Source organism: Hoplias malabaricus, chromosome 3 (assembly GCF_029633855.1).
Source record: "Hoplias malabaricus isolate fHopMal1 chromosome 3, fHopMal1.hap1, whole genome shotgun sequence".
Classification (NCBI taxonomy): Eukaryota; Metazoa; Chordata; class Actinopteri; order Characiformes; family Erythrinidae; genus Hoplias; species Hoplias malabaricus.
In genome coordinates, this window is record NC_089802.1 from 27,798,408 (window position 1) to 27,816,823 (window position 18,416).

Here is an 18,416-nt window from a genome sequence, read left to right on the forward strand (position 1 = left end):
CACCAACCCACACACTGTGAAACAAGACCCCAGTCAGTTTTCTGTGTGCTCGAAGTCACAAAACACGGGATAATACGAGCCTTTCTGATTCTGCTATGCTTCTGACGTCGAGTGCAGAAGCTTTAGAATGGCCCCGCCCCCTCATCTGAGCCTGTCCAATCACAGCGCTGGACCGGCGTTTATGTGAGAGCAGCAAAACAGACACAACAAGCGAGGAGAAATAAGAGCACTGAGTAAAAACGGAGAACAAAGAGAACCAAGCAAAAACGGCTAAAAACCTGAGCTTCTGCTCCTCACTGCTGTGCGCTCGGGGTCGGGGTGAACAGCGAACGGCTCATTATCATTTAAAGGAACAGGTGCTGAAAGCGGGCGTTCTGAACAGGGCTGTTTACACAGGGGGAAAACACTGCTGTGGGGCTCTTGAGGATTACTTGTTACCTCACTTCTTCTTAAATGTGTTATAAATATGTGATACAGGGCAGGACACAGATACAGATATTTATATATGGTTCTGTTCTGACTATAGACCTCCCCCACACTCTGCAGTGACGTGAGCAGCAATATGAGAGGGGGATATTTATAGAATGAATGTATGGAGAGAAAGGGAGTATTGGAGTTTTAATAGAGAGGTAGATAAAGGTATATGTTACATAACTAACAGCTATAGCCACAGATAACAGCCTGGTTAACACGCAGCTTCTATTAATATCTGAAAGGACGCTTGTTATGTCACTTTGGTCTGAATTAGGTATGTCCCCTAAACTGTTCAGCTCCAACTCCAGGCGTCCCACACACTCCACAGTGACATAAGCAGCAACAGAGGAGCGGAAATAACAGCCTGAATCCAACAAAGATTCAGAGAAATATATATCTGCTTGTCATTCCATCTGTGTGTGTGTGTGTGTGTGTGTGTGTGTGTGTGTATATATATATATATACTAACACATACAGTGAGAGAGAGAGAGAAATGGAGAGATCCAGAGTTAGTTTAGAATGTAGTTTACATCTTTTTCCACAAGTTATCCTCCACACTCTAAGAGACAAAAAACAGTCGGAAACTCAGTTAGAAAAAAGGAGAGAGAGAGAGAGAGAGAGAGAGAGAGAGAAAGAGAGAGAGAAGGATACAAAATACAGAGGGTGGGGTTCAGCTTACCATGATCATACCAGTTTCCGCATTGGGCAGAGAGACTGGCATAGGGCACCAGCTCCCCTCCAGCTCCCTCCCTGTCCAGAGACACACACAGCCCCTGAAGCTGCTTCAGCGATGGCCAGCTCATCCACAACGCCTCGTCGAGCGCCCACAAAAACACACACACACACACACACACACACACACACACACACACACACACACAAAAACAGAGCCCGAGTTCCAGCCGATACGATGTTTACGTCCAGAGAATCAAGGCCAGCTCACGAGTGGAGAAAGCTCAAGGACACCTCTACCTTCTCAGATACAATCCACGGCTGATAAAGAGGTGGCTGAGGACCGCCGGGACAAACTTCAACCCCTGTCCTTCATTCAGGAGAAACGTCAAGGAGACACCTTCCTTCTCGGAGATGAAAAAAGGCCGTCTGCAAGGTGGACGATGAAGACCACCGCCATAAAGTTCAACCCTCTGTCCTCCCTTCCTTCGCTTCCCGAGGCCTGTTCTCCACGCACACGTTTTAAATGGGTTCTGAGTGGAGAACGTTACGATGGAATCTGCACTGTCGGACAGAATCAAATGGAGGGGAGAGCTAGAGGGACAGAGAGAGAGAGAGAGAGAGAGAGAGAGAGAGAGCTCCAGTCTCAGCCGCTACAGACCATGAATGGCGCAGTGCTGCTGTTGTCATGGCAACCAGTGGGGAGGCGGCCAAGGCAGAGAAAGAGAGAGAGAGAGAGAGAGAAAGAGAGAGAGAGAGAGAGAGAGAGAGGGCTCGCAGGGATATGGGATAGTGTATGAATAGCAGATTAATAACAGTTATGGATATGGGAGAAGCTGGCGGCTGATGACATCAGCTCATCTAACATGACACTGCCTTTAGTCCCAGAAACCTCAGCTCACCTCCAGAACCCTGAGCCAGACAACAAGCCCCAGAACCACAATAAACACCCGATAGCTCCCTGTTTACAAGAGCCCGGTCCAGTCAGCCTGGGATCACTGTCTGAGTGCCACGCCTCACCCGTAATCCACCCATTCATCTTCAGATGACAGGTCTCATACTCTGGGCATCCCACGGTCTGATCTGTTATACACATACAATCATGGCCTGTGGAGCAGCTGCACATGATCCTAAGCCCACCATGCCCAGTGGTAAGTGTGGGCTAGATGGTAAGGGTACAAAGCCCCCCTTTATTGGTTTGTGAAGCAATGGATCTGAGTTTTCTGGAGAGATGGTGTGACATCCCGTACCTTTGGGATGAGTCAGAGTGGCCAGAACTAATCACCCAACACCAGCAATGCAATCAAATTCTCATAACATAACATACCATAACAGTGCAAAGACTGTTGAAAGCCTCCTGCTCAGATAAAACCAGGGAACAATTCAATAAAACATTACATTAGATGACAAATGGATCACTCACTGACCCAAAAAAAAAAAAACTCTTGCTACAAATGCTTCCTCAAACGTCTGTTGTAGCACTTTTCCACCAATGAGGAACCAGCAGTGTTCCTGTTCGTTAACCTAATTTGGAACCAAGAGAAATATTTTCACAAACCTTCCGCTGGAACCGTGACTATATCTGTGGACAAGATAAAGAAGCTCCAGAAAGAGCTCAGAGCCTCAAATAGAGGGTTATTGTGCAGTGGAGCTGGACGGGTCCTTTACAGGGTGTTACATAAACAAATAACAGGAAATTATTATGGGGCTGAGCATTTATGGGACCACTTGGGACGGCAGCTTCAGCAACCTAAGAGTGTGCAGGATTTACAAGCCCAGCCGCAACACACATAAGCTGTCACATCCAACTGCATCTCATCTTGTAGTATCCGGGCTTCGTTGTATTTAATCAATATTCATTCCTTTCCTACAACTCCTTCTTGGTGCATTTTTATTGGACAATGTGTGTATATATAAAAGTCCCCCTCCAGTTGTAAATTCACCCCAAAAATCCTCTCTGTTCAGAAATACAGAAGTAGAAGTTATTATTTAGAGAACAAAAGTCCCTAATTCCTTAAAAGTGGTTTAGATGTAACTCTGCACCATCTCCTTCATTCCATACACGCAGCTCTATGAATACGCAATGAGATTAGATAAAAACATTATGATTTTTATGATTCAAAAGTTGTAGTCACATCAGTCATATTTTTATAAGAAAATACAACCCGCAAAGTCACTCTCTCGACAAATCTGAAGGTCCCAGATACATTATTAATGAACACTGATATATTATTATTAATACATAGCTGATATTAACATGCAAACGCTATCTCCATGGGGCTCTAGCGTTCATCTCTCCATCAGCCCGTCCATCTCCCACTCAGAATCATTTAAAGAGCAGTGGGCTGTGATGACTAATCCGAGTTGCTATTTATTACAGCACATTTAAATATGTATAACATCCATCTCAGCGTCTAGCACAGAGTTCGGACTTCTCACTTTCATTTTTCTGTTTTCTCCGCACTGCTCTTTCCCGCTCTGGCTCTTTTGTCTTCTACTGAGAGATTACAGACTCACTGCTCACACTCGGGCTCTGTTTGGAATTATAATGTGGAGCTCTGCAGCCATCGCAGGGTCCTCTCTTTTTTTCCTCCAAATAACGTCTCCTTCTGCCTCCATCCTCCGTCAAAACCAGCCTCCCTCCCTGTTTGACATTCTACTGTGTCACCCTAATGCTCAAAGTCAACATAATTACCCTTTTGATGCTGGTTTAAAGGGGCAGAGCTGCAGCCTTTTCCGTCAGACGGCAGAGTCAGGTTCATGAAACACAATGGTGTTGATAAGTTGAAAGAGACAGCGGTGCAGAGTTTCAAATTGAAATAATACAGGAAACGATGAACGCAGTCCTTCTGGTGCAGTCTGTACTCATCACAGAGCACTAAACACAAACACAACTCCATTAATCCTGCTCCATTTAATGAAGAAGGTAGTTACAACGACATCCTGACAACATTCATAGCAGCTCAGAAACGGACAAAGAGTGATGGGCTTAAAGCAACACTAGGTAAGATTTTGTATTTGTACTCCTGGGCTCCCCCTAGAGTTGCAGTTAGTAATTCACTTTTACAGCATGGTCCTGACTTCAAGGAGGAGGCGAACGGCAGGGGAGTGTTTCTCTACCCTCCTCCAAAAGTTACATAGTGCAGTTTCTGCAGTGCTGAGCTTGGAGTAGCAACGACAGAGACACTGTTCTCCTTATTAAAGCTTAGTGGAGCATCACAGTGATTTTGTAGCTAGAATTAAAAAAATATATATACTACCTACTGTTGCTTTAAACACGATAATACTCTCATACTGAGAAAAGCTCTCGTTCTACCAACATCTAAGCTCAGTTCGGTTGGAATTATTAAGCCATGTGGAGAAAGATGACCACATCCACCCTTACCAGGTTTTTGACTGGTTTATTACTGTTAGATTCCTGTGTAAAAGAGCACATAAAAAAGTGACTCTGCTTTACAAACACGAGCAGAAAAGAGATACCAATCTATTCAAGTCCTTCATTACCCATTGTCCAAGAGACACCAAGAATAAGACACTAATTGGTAAATAATTTTCTGGTAAAAAAAACTGTCGTATTCGGACAGGATTACATTGAAATAGGGTGCTGAGGTCACTCCTGTTTTACAGGTGCTCCTCTGTGATTTTATTTCCGTCCAGATGGTTTATGTCTATGTTTTTCTCTCTCCTCCCCTGAGAAAATTACAGAGACACTCCTGAGTCGCTAAATAAAAAAAAGAATTATGCTTTTGAAGTGTCACTCATCCTTTTACTCAGTCCGGATTAACCTTCAACTCCATACGCTCCCCAGGACAGCATGATCTGGAAGAAAGTCAAACTAAAATTTAAAAAAGAAAAGCAAGATCTCACATGATGGCAAGGCTAGAAAATACAACACACCAGAACCTCGCCAGTGCTGCAGTGATTTCAACACCGTCCGGAGACATGAGGAAAATCTTTCACTGCAAACGTCCCCCTGAGAGACTGTTCCCAATATGGCTGAAGACATGTCACTCTGTGTGTGAGTGTTTACAGGATTACTCTTCAGGGTATGCTTCAGATTCAGCTTTAATTAACAGACTGCTTCGTCTGAACAGAGCAGAATGCGACCCTGGATCGCTACACAACACATAAAACATTGAAAAGCAGGAGGCCAAAGCACATCAATGATTCATATTCCACCACAAACAGTTCACTTTTCTCCAAACCTGGGATGAATACTAACACCCCGTCTGGCCTGTGTTTATCCAGCCTTTCTGTTCAACCGATAAACCTATTTGTTTGAGTTAAATGGACAGACATTTCTGACTTTAATCTCACCTGCCCAGCCCTCTGTGCTCTAAAGGTCAGTTATCAGCTCAGACACAACATCAACTTTATTCACCTGGAAAGGTTTGGACACACAGGGTCAGATGACATGGTTTAGTGAAGTCCAAAAAAATCAAGAGTACTTAAAGGGAATGTCTACTATTGCAGGAAACGTTGTTTGTTTACGTTCAGAAGTGCTGCATCTTTTAATGTGGAACGGTGTGTTTGAAGAATAACAACTATTGTTTGAACGCATCTGAAGTTTTTAATCACTTTTTGAATTCCAACAGAAACTCATTTGTGTTGTTTAGTTTTGTAGCACTGTTGCTAATGCTGTTAGCCATCTCCTGAGTTTGGAGACATTTCCACCTTAAGTGATCCAAGACAGCAAAAATAAGTCAGTGTTACCCCCCTATGGAGCAGGAATAGAGCAACCTCCTCATCTCGGTTGGTGCTTTTCAGCGTTTGGACTCTCTCCGTTGTCTTAAAACCTCCAGATGGCGTTTCTCTGCCGTGAACAGAGAGACAGAAAGCCTAGCACCGGACCCAGGCACCATTTACAGACACTGGGACTTCGTAAACACAATTTTTTAGGAATGATGAATTTTAGAAAAAGTGTTTTTTTGCACATCAACTGTTTTGTGAACTTTGTTTCTACATACTTCTGTACAAAATGTGCCATTTCTTTTGCACAGGACACATTTTGTGCCTTTCACCTTCCCAGTGTTTTTTTTTTTTTCATCAAATAAATGGTAAGTGTGTATTAAAATGTGCAGGAGTGTGTAGTGGAGCACACTGTAGTTGTACAGTTAAGGCTCGGCATACTTTGTTTGCCTCTTTTCACCCTGAACTGGTCAGGACCCCCACAGAGCAGGTATTAGTTGGTTGCTGGATCATTCTCAGTGCTGCAGTGACCCTGACTGAGGTGTGAAGTGGATACACACTTCCACAATGGTCATGTTTTATGCAATGTTTGTAGTATTTTCTCCAGGCTTTTACATAAACCCCTGAAGCTGGCCCCTGAACGTAACAATATTTGATATTAATCCATTATATTCATTACTTGTATTATTATTATTATTGTATTTATTTTCCCTTTATTAATTTAGATTTTATAAATGTATGTACTAAAGGCAGTGGTTTTACTTTATAAATGCATTCTTTTATCTCCTTAATCTGTACACTCCTCTATCTTCTCTACTGTGCTGCTGTAACATCTAATTGCCCCCTCTGAGATCGATGAAGTAATCGATCAATCAATCTATCCATCCATCTATCTTCCTATCTACTTAATCAAAAATAAAAATAAATAAAAAGCATGTGCCTTACAAAATCAATCAAATCTGACCCTGCCATCCCATAAACGTCCCCCTTCTTTCTCTGTCAAGGTCTCATCAGGACCGTTCTGTTCTAAATGCCCTCCTTTTGCAAAAGGCTCCATCGTCTGGTCACATTTCCATTCAGCTACAAATGACGGGCGAGGGCGGGCCTGGAGGGGGGCAATCAGGTAGGGGGAGTGAAAGGTTGAGGGATTAAGTGGCTGAAGGGAATAGGACGCAGAGAGGTGCATCCACAGAAAATCACAGTCACTGTGGTGGTAAGGGTTTGTCTGTTGGATCGTTAGTTTGGGGAGAAAAAAAAAACACTCCATTGATGTTGCTCCGATTTCTCATCCCCCATTTGACTCCAGGATTTTATTATACTTTTCTATTTAAATATATATCACTTAAATGAGGAAAATTAATTTTGACACTTCTTTCTAGAAAGCAGCACGAGGACTAACCCGTAGAGTACACAGCTGGACTTTCAGAGCACTGTTGCACCTGTAAGGTATATTTAAGCTTGGGTAGATCTGTATGTACCTGTTCAGGACCCTTATTCTGAAACCGTACAGCCATTAGCACCCCTGCAGTTAATCACCCTGAGACAAAGAACGAAGGACGGCGCGTACGGGAGACCACAGCGCTGAAAACAAGACAATGCTCTAATAATAGCATTTTAATTGTGGAATGGATGGCGGGGGAGGGTGGAGGGAGAAGGGTAAAGAATAGTGGAGGTGGTCTGGGTGGTTTAATTTCATCATGTCGGCTAATGGCTATGAAGAGGCTAATGCAATTTTGCCTGCTTCTCGTACGGATCCATAGGGATGGCGGTAACGGTATTGATTGTGGTGGTTAATTAGCGTCTGATACGGGGAGAAACGGCAGGACTGGGGACTCGAGGGCATCGGCGGAGCTTCTGAACTATTGAATCAGCAGCTGACTTAGCACTGAATCACACTCACACTGGTGACAATCTGGAGCTATCAACAAGTTGTCCATCAACTCTCCGTCTTTCTAACAGCCCTACGTTATTACTGATGGCTGGACAGGAGTGCACATAGTCATTTAGAATATACCTCATACTCATCTGTGGCTGGCAAATCTATTAGCCCCTATAACCACAAGTATAACAGAGCTTTTCCACTGCAGGGTGCCTACTCGACTCTACTGTACTATTTTCCACCTGGCAAAACAGGTCCTGGTTCTGGAAGCGGGTTCTTGTTTAGTGGCTGTTCTCTCGTGGTTCAGAGCGAGTCGAGTAGGGACTAAACCGTGGCGTGTAAACCTTGCAGAGCGCTGATTGTCCAGAGAGTCTCGTCACTCTACGCCACGCAACGCAGACATCCAGCACCAACTCTCCAACTGTAAAGTCTCCAGCTGCAGCAGAGATCACACTGATCTGTCTGAACTGATGACGGAGCTGTGTTCAGTCCCGAAGAACAACAACAACACACCAATACACCATGAGTAAACACCGCTTACAATAAAATAGCCACAGAAGCTAAAATAGTGGTTATTCCTGATAAACCTGTGCTGCCATTGTGGGCAATAACACAGAGCTGGATTTAGATGCTACAGAGAGTCTGATTAAAGGTCAATAAATCAGCCGAGTCCAGCTGAGTGTGTATCAGCCATGACACTGCTGCATTCAGAGGTGCATTAAAGGCTGCTCTACAGGTGCCGTGAAGCATAATGGCTGCTGCCGGCATGTATCAGAGGCAAAAGAGAAGTGGCATTCTCGCTCAATCTGAGGTTTTGCGAATTTCTGGACCATATTAAAGCCCTCTGAGTGGGGGAGAGGGAGGGCTGGCGGGACAGGGGTCTCCCAGGGCGGACATTGATCCATTTAAAAAGGTCAGGGCCCTGCGCTTTGTTTTGCCGCTGAGGCGAAAGGGAGGCCGTTTTCCCTCTCGTCTTTGGGTAATCACTGAGCGATGGAGAGATAGAGAACAGAGAAAAAAGAAAAAAGAAAAAAATTAAAGGAGGGTGCATTCAAGGACACAGCCTGGAGTATACTTGAGTTCTCCCCAAACTCACAAAATACGAGACTCTAAATATAAAACCCCTCAGAACCACTGTGGAAATGATGATAATGCTACGCTAGCACACATCACTCCACAGGTAGCGCACACAGGTGATAGAAGGTGACGTATCCTAGCACAGCTTTTTCTTTAGAGCCCCGGTCTTCTGCTGTTCTCCGTTTAATGAACACACAGAGCATGAATAAGCAGAAGAGGATGAAAAGGCTCGCTCATAAAGCTTGTGACTTTCATTAATGGAGATGAGGAGCCCTGCACGGCGGCTCACACCAAAGAATTACAAATTAGCTGCAGAGAAAACACTCAGAATTACTGCTTGATGGGGTTAGCTTCGAATTAAAGCCACATACACCTTCACCAACATAATTCCATGAGGTTTCATTAGGCACACAGCCACAAAAAGCTCACTCTCCAAAATGATTTAATATTTTTTAAGGCCTAGGAAGAACAAACTCATTATTATGAATATCACAAACACAGCAAATAAAACCAAAATAAGATTTACAGAAAGGACTAGCCACCTTTCCCTCTTTTACCTTGAGCTGACCAACATTACACCATCATCTATCTATTCTTTTTAATATTTTGCTTTAGTACATGGCTTTAAGGAGCACTAGGTCATATGTTTACGTTAAAATTACAGCTTCAAAGTCATTGTGATGCTCCACTGAGCTGTAAAAGGGAGAATAGAGCCTCTGTCATTGCTGCTCTGGGATCAGAACTGCAGAAACTGCAAAAGATATTTATATCCTGCATATTTCCTAGTGTTCCTTTAAATAATGCTAAGCAATATGTACGTTTAGATCAATAAAACCCTCATTTTAGATCGACTGAAACCTCAAATACACCTTAAAACTACTGCTGCCTTATTTTAAAGCTACGGTCACTGAACACATTCCATGCCACAACTTCTCGCTCGTGTCATTCGAGTCAAGGGTGGTTATTCCCACTATTAGACAGGTGGTCTATTAGTCATAATACTCTAATATAACTGTATATATGCAACTTTCTCATACACAAAAGAGAAATATGCAGAATACAATAAAAAACATGAGCACTACACTTGCTCTAATAATATCCATGTATTTGAAAGCACAAAAAAAATCACATATCTTCAAATTTAACACATTTGTCACTGTCTCTTTAAGACTGAATATGTAAATAAGCACAGACTCCTTGATTTGATTGGCTTCTCTGTATTGCAGTGCATTTAAAACAGTCTGGATTAAGCTTAGCTGAAGTAAGCTGGGGCTAAACTGCTGCATGGTGGTGATTAATGGTGATTTGGTGAAAGAAACCTGTTATTACTACTATTAATATCTATTCATGTGTGTGTGTGCGTGTGTGTGTGTTGTCACAGTGCTGCTATTGATGGGGCTGCACCACTGTCTTTGGAGTTTCAGCTGTTCACTTCAGACCCAAGCAGAGTGGTCCACACTTCAGCTCCTGGGCTGAGAGACGCTGGACGTTCTGGACGCTCCACTGACCATGGCTCACTCTCTCGGGTCTCACTTTGGAGCTGTGATTATTTTACTTACTACTCAACAGTGAATTTTGCTGGAGGGAGGATTTAAGAGAGTAAAGCACAAAGGCACAGCGACAAAATCCACAGCGACATGTGAGAGGAACACACACCCTGACACACATTACCCTCCCACAATGCAATTAAGAGAGCAGCAAAAAATTATTCACCTCCAGTTTACGATGCATTTAATTAAAGCATGATCTTAGCGCACCCTAGTGGACACTGCATGGAGCAAACTCTAGAGGCATTCTCAGCACAAACACCATCCTCCTGCATCTCAACCTCATCTCATTATTCTGACACAACACCAAAAGAAAACTCACATTTAACAGTGAGAAAATCCAGTGTGCACCGTACGCCTGGAACAGGCAAGAGGACAAAGCCTAGGGGCATAGCACTGTGCAAACGTCAGAGACCACACATCCTTTATTTCATTTCTATCCAAAACAGCCGGTTATTAAAGGATGTTTATTTTTCAGGAGATCAGAAATAAGACAATCCACTTACGGAAAGATGTGGAAGGTCAAAGGGGAAGAAAATAGATCCCAAAATAACCGCTCAAGACCTGGCATCACACTACAACTACAAACGGCATTTAAACTTTTCATATTTGCGAGAGAGGAGAAGCGCAACCTCTACTTTCGCTTTAGATCTGACCACATCCAAAGCCGTGTGTCTGTGTCCGTGCTCTTGGCCGTCAGATCCCTTTGGAAATTATAGTCAGTCCAGTTTATGAGCTTTTCCTCAATTTAAAACCCTTTATTTATGATTGTGCTCTATGTTAGGGGTTTAAACTGCACTTCCACAGTGATGTGCAAAGTCATGGTAACAAGACTCAAACAATACTAAAATTTCAATAACACAAACCCAAAAATACATAAATAAATTAATAAATAAAAATGGAGGAGATTGAGGACCAGAATCAGCATTCTCCCGATTCACCTCCTTCAGTGCAACACAGCACCAGAACTCCTTCTCTGAGCCTTGTTTTCATTCATTCATTTATTTAAGTATTATCTGGCAATCTGGTCTGAATGCTGCCCCCTAGTGCAACACGTTCATTTTCAGTTAAAGCAGGAGTGCACAAATATTTTGGCTTAGAGCTACTTTTCCAGAACTATCATGATCTATCTTTATGGGGGGTGGTGGATGACTGTGTGGACTACTGTTCCTTTTCATTTTATTCGTTTGGTTTTATTGTACCCATTGTTAAATGGGCTTCAAAGTAATCCCCAGTGAGTGTGGAACCAATATTTGGAGTTAACTGTTTTCATGTGGGAAAAGGATGATTCGCATTATTTAAAGGAGGCTCAAAGTGCACAGTGCGATCAACTGGTCGACTGACACATATGTGAATGTCTGCGTATTGTCCTCGGTCTCTAGGCACAGACGTTTTCCTAGACCTTCGCCATCTTACATTTTGCTTGGTATTGTTGAACTGAACATTTTCAAACAAACCTAACTTTAGATTTTTACAGGGTTTTCTCAAACTGACGCCAAATGGCCCAAAGCAACACAACACACACCGACACAGCACTGTGCTACACTCTCCTCTATAATACTGAATGGGTTCTAATGGTGGAGCCCTTTCTGCTGCCATACAGAACCAGCTTTTTAAGGTTTCCAAATAAAGGAAGAATGTTAACGCTTTACTGTAGGCCATTATTCATAAAGATTCATGACACTTACATAAGCCTTTCAAGACTACTGGCATGAGCATGGGTACAGGCTTATTCCCGTGAGTGTCAGTCACCTTAAAAGACTCAACTCAACTCTGAGTTAAAATTTTCCCAGACACAAAATTAAAGGAGCAGTCAATAATTTTGTCCAATGATTATTCTTGGCGTTGTGAAGCAACCATTATACTGACACCTACTGACCAGGATGTATCAGAAATTCTGACACATTAAACGTAATCTAAATATGACAGCCCTCATGAGGGGGACCTGCTCTATGGAGCATAATCTAGTTCAGTCAAGGACTATGAAACAACCTCTTTCCTCATTTAATGAGTGGAAATTACTAAACGTTAAAGTAAAAATCTTATAAATCTTTCTAAATATGGTTTGCTTTCAGGGCATTTTTACAATACACAGCAATCTAAACGGAGTTGGGCATAGGATTAGGCTTCATTCCAATCTGAGACACCAGACCCAGGGGTCCTTTAGTAAAGGCACTGGTTCTACAAAGAAGCAGCAACACTTAAAGACTCCTGTAACCCCAAAAGTCCTGAATCTTGGGCTGTACCTGTGGCTGCGCCGCTTAGTTTGCTGACCGGTTGTATCCGGACGTTGACTGTTTGATGAGCGAGGAGCGGCGAAGAGGGCAAGGAGCGAGACACACCCTCCATCATCCGGATGTGCTGAAGCCCCTCGGCCACGGAGAGAGGAGGAACGCCGTAATCCCCCTCGAAGGCACAGTCACTCTCTATACTGCCCCCTACAGCATGGAAAGAAACAAAGCATAGTAAATAGTATTCACAAGAAGGGCATTTGCAGCAATAACAGCCTCCACTCTTCTAAGCAGGCTTGCCGTTAGACAGCGAGACATTGCTGTGACAATCTGATGGCAGGATTAGTGAAGACTGCTACTCTAATGCGCTCTGGTTGAAGCTCCATCACTCCATCACTTCACAGAAGTCAGTTCCACTTCTCCACAGCCCTAAACTCAGTGGATTTACCCCTTTAACCCACATAGGTGACCTTAGGCTCCTGAACACTGTTACAGCTGTAAAAAGGAGCAAAATCAAAGTTAATATTAATACATTTCAGACAAAAATATAGATGAGCAAGTGCTCACACACTTCTGGACATCTACTGTGGGTGATGATAGACACACACAGACACACACACACACACACACACACACACACACACAATCTCAGTAAATAAATTACGATCCTCTCTTGGCTGAACACTGTGGGGTGACTAAAAAATTGAACTTGGGCTGCTACACAAATACGAAACCCTCAAGGCTAAAACACACACACGCACACATGCACGCGCACACACACACACAGTCACTCAGCTATATTTTCTGAAACCTAAAGTGTTTCTATACTTCCTTAAAATTCATGGTTTTTTTTAGCTTCATTAGAGAGAGAGAGAGAGAGAGAGAGAGAGAGAGAGAGAGAGAGAGAGAGAGAGAGAAAAGACATTGAGAGACAGAGACATGAAGACAAAAAGACAGATGGGGGACAGGGACAGAAGCAGACAAAAAAAAGGGAGAAAAGTTAGGCAGATAGAGAGAAAAAGAGGGTGAGTTTGTGTGTGAGAGAGAGAGAGAGAGAGAGAGAGAGAGAGAGAGAAGAACCAGACAGAGAGACAGACTGAAAGAGCGAGTCTACCTTGTCCGATAAGGCCGTGCTGGGGGTCCAAGCTTGTGCTCCTCAGTTCGCTGGGTTCTTCGCTCCCTCCATCTACAGAGGAGGAGTGAGAGAAAGAGGAGAGAGAGTGAGTGCGAGGAGCAGAGGGGGCTCCCGGAGGCTGCTGGAGGAGGAAGGCCATGTGGACGTCCAGGAGCCATGTGCGAGTGTGCAGTATCCCCAGCAGCGTGCTGACGCACAGCCCTTCCACGCTCCTCCGGCTCTGCAGTGACCCCCCTCTCAGGGTGGCGAACTGAGAGATGGAGGGAAGACGCCTTTTCCTCGTTTTCCCCATCGTTGGCTCGTTAATGCGGCAGGTGCGGTGTAGCAGTCCCCTGCCTTCTACAGCAAAGAACGGGGTTCGACTCCCCACTCAGGTAACCTCACCATGCTGCACCAAAGGTTGTAGGAGAGTCTGCTAATCCACTGAATGTTGAAGCAAGCTGTGGATGACCAGCACAACCCCAGAAAGTGATCACAGCGCCGGTCAGTATCTACAGTGAGAAAGGGCTGTGCTACAGTAGCGAACAGCTCTCAGCCAATCACTGATGGAGCAGCATGGTGTCAACTACAGCAAGATCAATTTCTGGACGCCCTGAGGGTGCGGAGGGCAGTGTAGAGGTCAGTTCTCTATTCTATTGGACGACACCGGGTCACTACACTGATCTAAAAGAGCCCATGTCCAGTCAGAGGTGCTCAAGTCAGTCAATCTCCAGAGAAAAGCACTGACCAACTGAATGGCATACTCTGGAGCAGCTGTACATGAGCCTAAGGTCACTTTTCCCAATAAGCTCTGGTTAGAGGTGGAAACTCTCCCAGCATTGAGATATAGGTCAGCGAAACTGCTTTCTTTAGAGTAATGGAGCTTGAGGAGTGTTTAGAACTCACAATTAATCATCCTATATCAGCATCTGACTTTCCCGTCCACATTAAATGAAATGTCTATGATTTTGGGTAATCACAGTTCTCTCTGGTTGTTTACATTCAGAAGCTAGGCCTCTTTTAAAGGTGGAATGGCTTGTTTGGGGACAAAAACCGAACTGTTGTTTGTATGTGGCTGAAGCTGAACTCTATACTTTTTTACTCACTGTTTAAATGATCATTTATTATGTTTTGAAGCACAGTCGCTAATGCAGTTAGCCATCTCCCAAGTTTGGATACATTTCCACCTTAAGAGATCTGAAACAGCAAAAATAAGTCAGTGTTACCCCGCTATGGAGCAGGAATAGAGCAACATTCTCATCTCAGTTCGTGCTTTTCAATGTTTTTAGCCTCTCTGTTGTCTAAAAACCTCCAGATGCCTCTGCCGTGAGCAGGAAGAGGGAGACTAGCATACTGGGCTGAGGCCATTTGTTTTTTTTTTTACCCATTTACAGACACTGGGGCTTCGTAAAAACATTAGACCGGTTTCGAGCGCAAACCGACTGCAGAGTAGCACATGGAGAGGAAACATCCTCAGATTTTTATAAAAAGTGTTTTTTGATTACAATCGTGTACTATGCCTTTAAATCATATATAGTATATGACACTGTCTTCATTTATCTATATTAGCAAACCACTAACTGCACAGTGTAAAAGTTTTAAACAAATAGTGTTCTTGTCGCTTTGACACCATTAATTTTTCTGGTACAACTAGCTTAACGTTAACCCAGTCCCCACAATGTGAGTGTGTAAACAGGTTTTGGTCCCCACAGTGTGATTTATTCCTGACACACACACACACAGTTCCTGAGAGCTGGTGGAAAGATCAAGCTCATCGACAGATGAATATTAGCCGCCTGAGGCCAGACACTGTAGCGTAGAGCAATAAAGTTAAGTCAGCCTTAGCCTGGCTAGCGGCTAGCAACAACCTCATTACCCAGTCTGTCCTAGTGCTGGGCTGAAATCTTGTTTTAGCGCCTCTGCTAACTCAAAGGACAACATGTAGCTTTTTCTTAAACACCACACAGGCAGCAGAAACCAGAGGAAATGTGTTTCAGGGCACTAATGCTAAATCAGCGTGGACAGGCTCAGGTATGCCAGCAATGCTCCAATGCCTCCAATTTTATGGGAAATTGCCATCTTTTTATAAAACATTAAGCACCAATTTACTGCCACAAAACGTCCCATTACAGACCGAGTAAAGGGAGCAAGGAGATAAGCGACAGAAAGGAGATATGTTTTATTTAAATGTAACTATATTTATCAGCCGCCCAGGGCCAGGTCTCAATCTCAGTCTGTCTCTCAAATGGCCTTATATCTTCCCCCAGCACAAACACAGTGCTAACCAGCATGGGTGTGTTAGCTGGCATTCTGGCATTACAGATCTGGGCATTTAGTGTTCTCCTCCAAGCATGTTATCAGTTAATTCACTTAGTGTTAATAGCAGTGCTTCAAAGCATTTAGTGTTTGGGATCAAAGGAGGAGGATTTGTGTAAATTTGATTTTATTTGTGAATAATGTATTTTTGAATAAAGACTTGTTTTGAAGCAAGTTTAAGGTTTAAATTGGTGTACAATAAATATTTTGTTAATCTAAATTGAAGCAGTTGAATTGCTTGTTGCCATGTGAGTGTAGTATACTTAACCTTGTAGTGTTGAGCCATCTTGTTAGTTTTAAAGCAACAGTAGGCAGTATATTTTTATACAAGGACAAAAATCCCAAATCTCACTTGTCAGTGTTGCTTTGAGTTCCAAAGTTTGAGCTATAACTTGATATCATGATGACTACAGTACCATTAAACTGCATCTCGCTGTAAATGTAGAAGACCTTTAGTGTTGAGCTGGTAATGACCCACTCTACAGTGTATGATGTCTGGGCGGACTATGGCCACTTCACAAGCAGAGTGCTTTAAATGAGTCACAAATCAGACTCCCTGCTTTAACTACGAACCTACAAAATCTATATCCAGCAGTGTATTGTAGGTCAGTGATGCCATATATGCTGAAAAACTTCTGTGAAGATTTGGCTGAAGCCATGAGGGTGTAGTCACCTTTTAATAAGTTGTTTATCCCATTCTTCTGTGAAGCCTTTACATTTGATATTAGAACAGTTCTGTGAGTAGGATTTAAACACTACTGAGGTCAGGTGCTGATGCTGAGTTATTACACTATTTCACTATATTACCCAAACACTATTCTATTTCATCCTAAAGATACTACAAGTACTATCTGGAATTATATATTTTTACAAAAAAATAATATAATACAACCATTAATACAATAAGAAAAGTGGTGTGTTCTACCTGTGTCTGCGTGGGTTTCCTCCAGGTGACTGTCTGTGAAGAGTGTGGTGTGTTCTACCTGTGTCTGTGTGGGTTTCCTCCGGGTGACTGTCTGTGAGGAGTGTGGTGTGTTCTACCTGTGTCTGCGTGGGTTTCCTCCAGGTGACTGTCTGTGAGGAGTGTGGTGTGTTCTCCCTGTGTCTGTGTGGGTTTCCTCCGGGTGACTGTCTGTGAGGAGTGTGGTGTGTTCTCCCTGTCTGCGTGGGTTTCCTCCGGGTGACTGTCTGTGAGGAGTGTGGTGTGTTCTCCCTGTGTCTGCGTGGGTTTCCTCCGGGTGACTGTGAGGAGTGTGGTGTGTTCTCCCTGTGTCTGCGTGGGTTTCCTCCGGGTGACTCTCTGTGAGGAGTGTGGTGTGTTCTCCCTGTGTCTGTGTGGGTTTCCTCCAGGTGACTCTCTGTGAGGAGTGTGGTGTGTTCTCCCTGTGTCTGCGTGGGTTTCCTCTGGGTCCTCCGGTTCCCTCCCACGCTCCAAAAACACACGTTGGTAGGTGGATTGGAGACCCAAAAGTGTCCGTAGGTGTGTGTGAGTGAGTGTTGCCCTGTGAAGGACTGGCGCCCCCTCTAGGATGTATTCCCGCTTTGTCCCCAATGATTCCAGGTAGACTCTGGACTCAGCGCCACCCTGAACTGGATAAGGATTACAGACAATGAATGAAAGAATGAATATATTATTAAAAAAAAAATAGTCCACTAAAAACCTCCTCAGTGTTAAAATAGTGTCGTGCAGCACAAGACTGCAACCAATGATTCACCACCACCTGCTTCATAAACTCAGCTGCAGCTTACCGTTTTTTCAAAAGAACATGAAACTCTTCCCTTACTATTTATACCAGATCGCAGGTGAAACAGATGAGAGAACTGCAGTAGAATAGAAGTACACAAACAGGGAATATGAAGAGAAACAGGAGTAAGTATAAACTGAAAAACGTGGGTGATGTCTATACACTTCCGAAACAGTAGCGCATTAGAACTACACTATCTTTATTTTTTGACATTTTAAATCAACATCCATTTCCTTCCGCGTGTCCAGAGAGGTTTTGCCAACACTGAGGGGTGTTCGGTAAGGTTAACAAATGTATTAGAAAGATAAAATATGCTGAAAAAACAGGGAACATGTCCAAAACTGATCAAATATCATGTGCTGCTGCTGCTGTTTTTATCATTGTGAGATCTCAATCTCTGGGGATGCCACGGCCATGCAAAGCCAGCCGCTGTGTCTGCCTCCCACCACCACATCAATCAGCAAGATCCTGGCCACTGCAGGTGTCTGTTTGCTAACATAACACAACTGGGCTGTTAGTGTACTCCTACAAGCGTCTTGAGCTCCAACACCATGGTAAATCAATGTTTAGGTGTACTGATGTTTTACATGTGTTGTGTGTGTGGGAGAGTGTATTAAACTTGTGGGACTGCAGAGAGGGTCGGCGAGCCTTCAGTAGACACGCTTTAAAGTA

At 43.6% G+C, this 18,416-nt stretch overlaps 1 protein-coding gene across 9 annotated transcripts in view; it reads right to left on the reverse strand.

Moving 5' to 3' along the window:
• Positions 1-18,416, reverse strand: part of tanc2b (tetratricopeptide repeat, ankyrin repeat and coiled-coil containing 2b) — a 105,203-nt gene that overhangs the window by 49,414 nt on the left and 37,373 nt on the right. For 7 of the 9 annotated variants that reach the window (XM_066662730.1, XM_066662729.1, XM_066662728.1 and 4 more), the window contains 2 exons: positions 13,684-13,755; positions 12,585-12,776 (listed from right to left, as the gene is read on the reverse strand). In XM_066662730.1, the coding sequence (XP_066518827.1) occupies positions 12,585-12,776; positions 13,684-13,755 (264 nt within the window). Of the gene's footprint in view, positions 1-1,153; positions 1,275-12,584; positions 12,777-13,683; positions 13,756-18,416 lie in introns of those variants that run through there. The other 2 variants (XM_066662733.1, XM_066662732.1) reach the window with 2 other exon arrangements.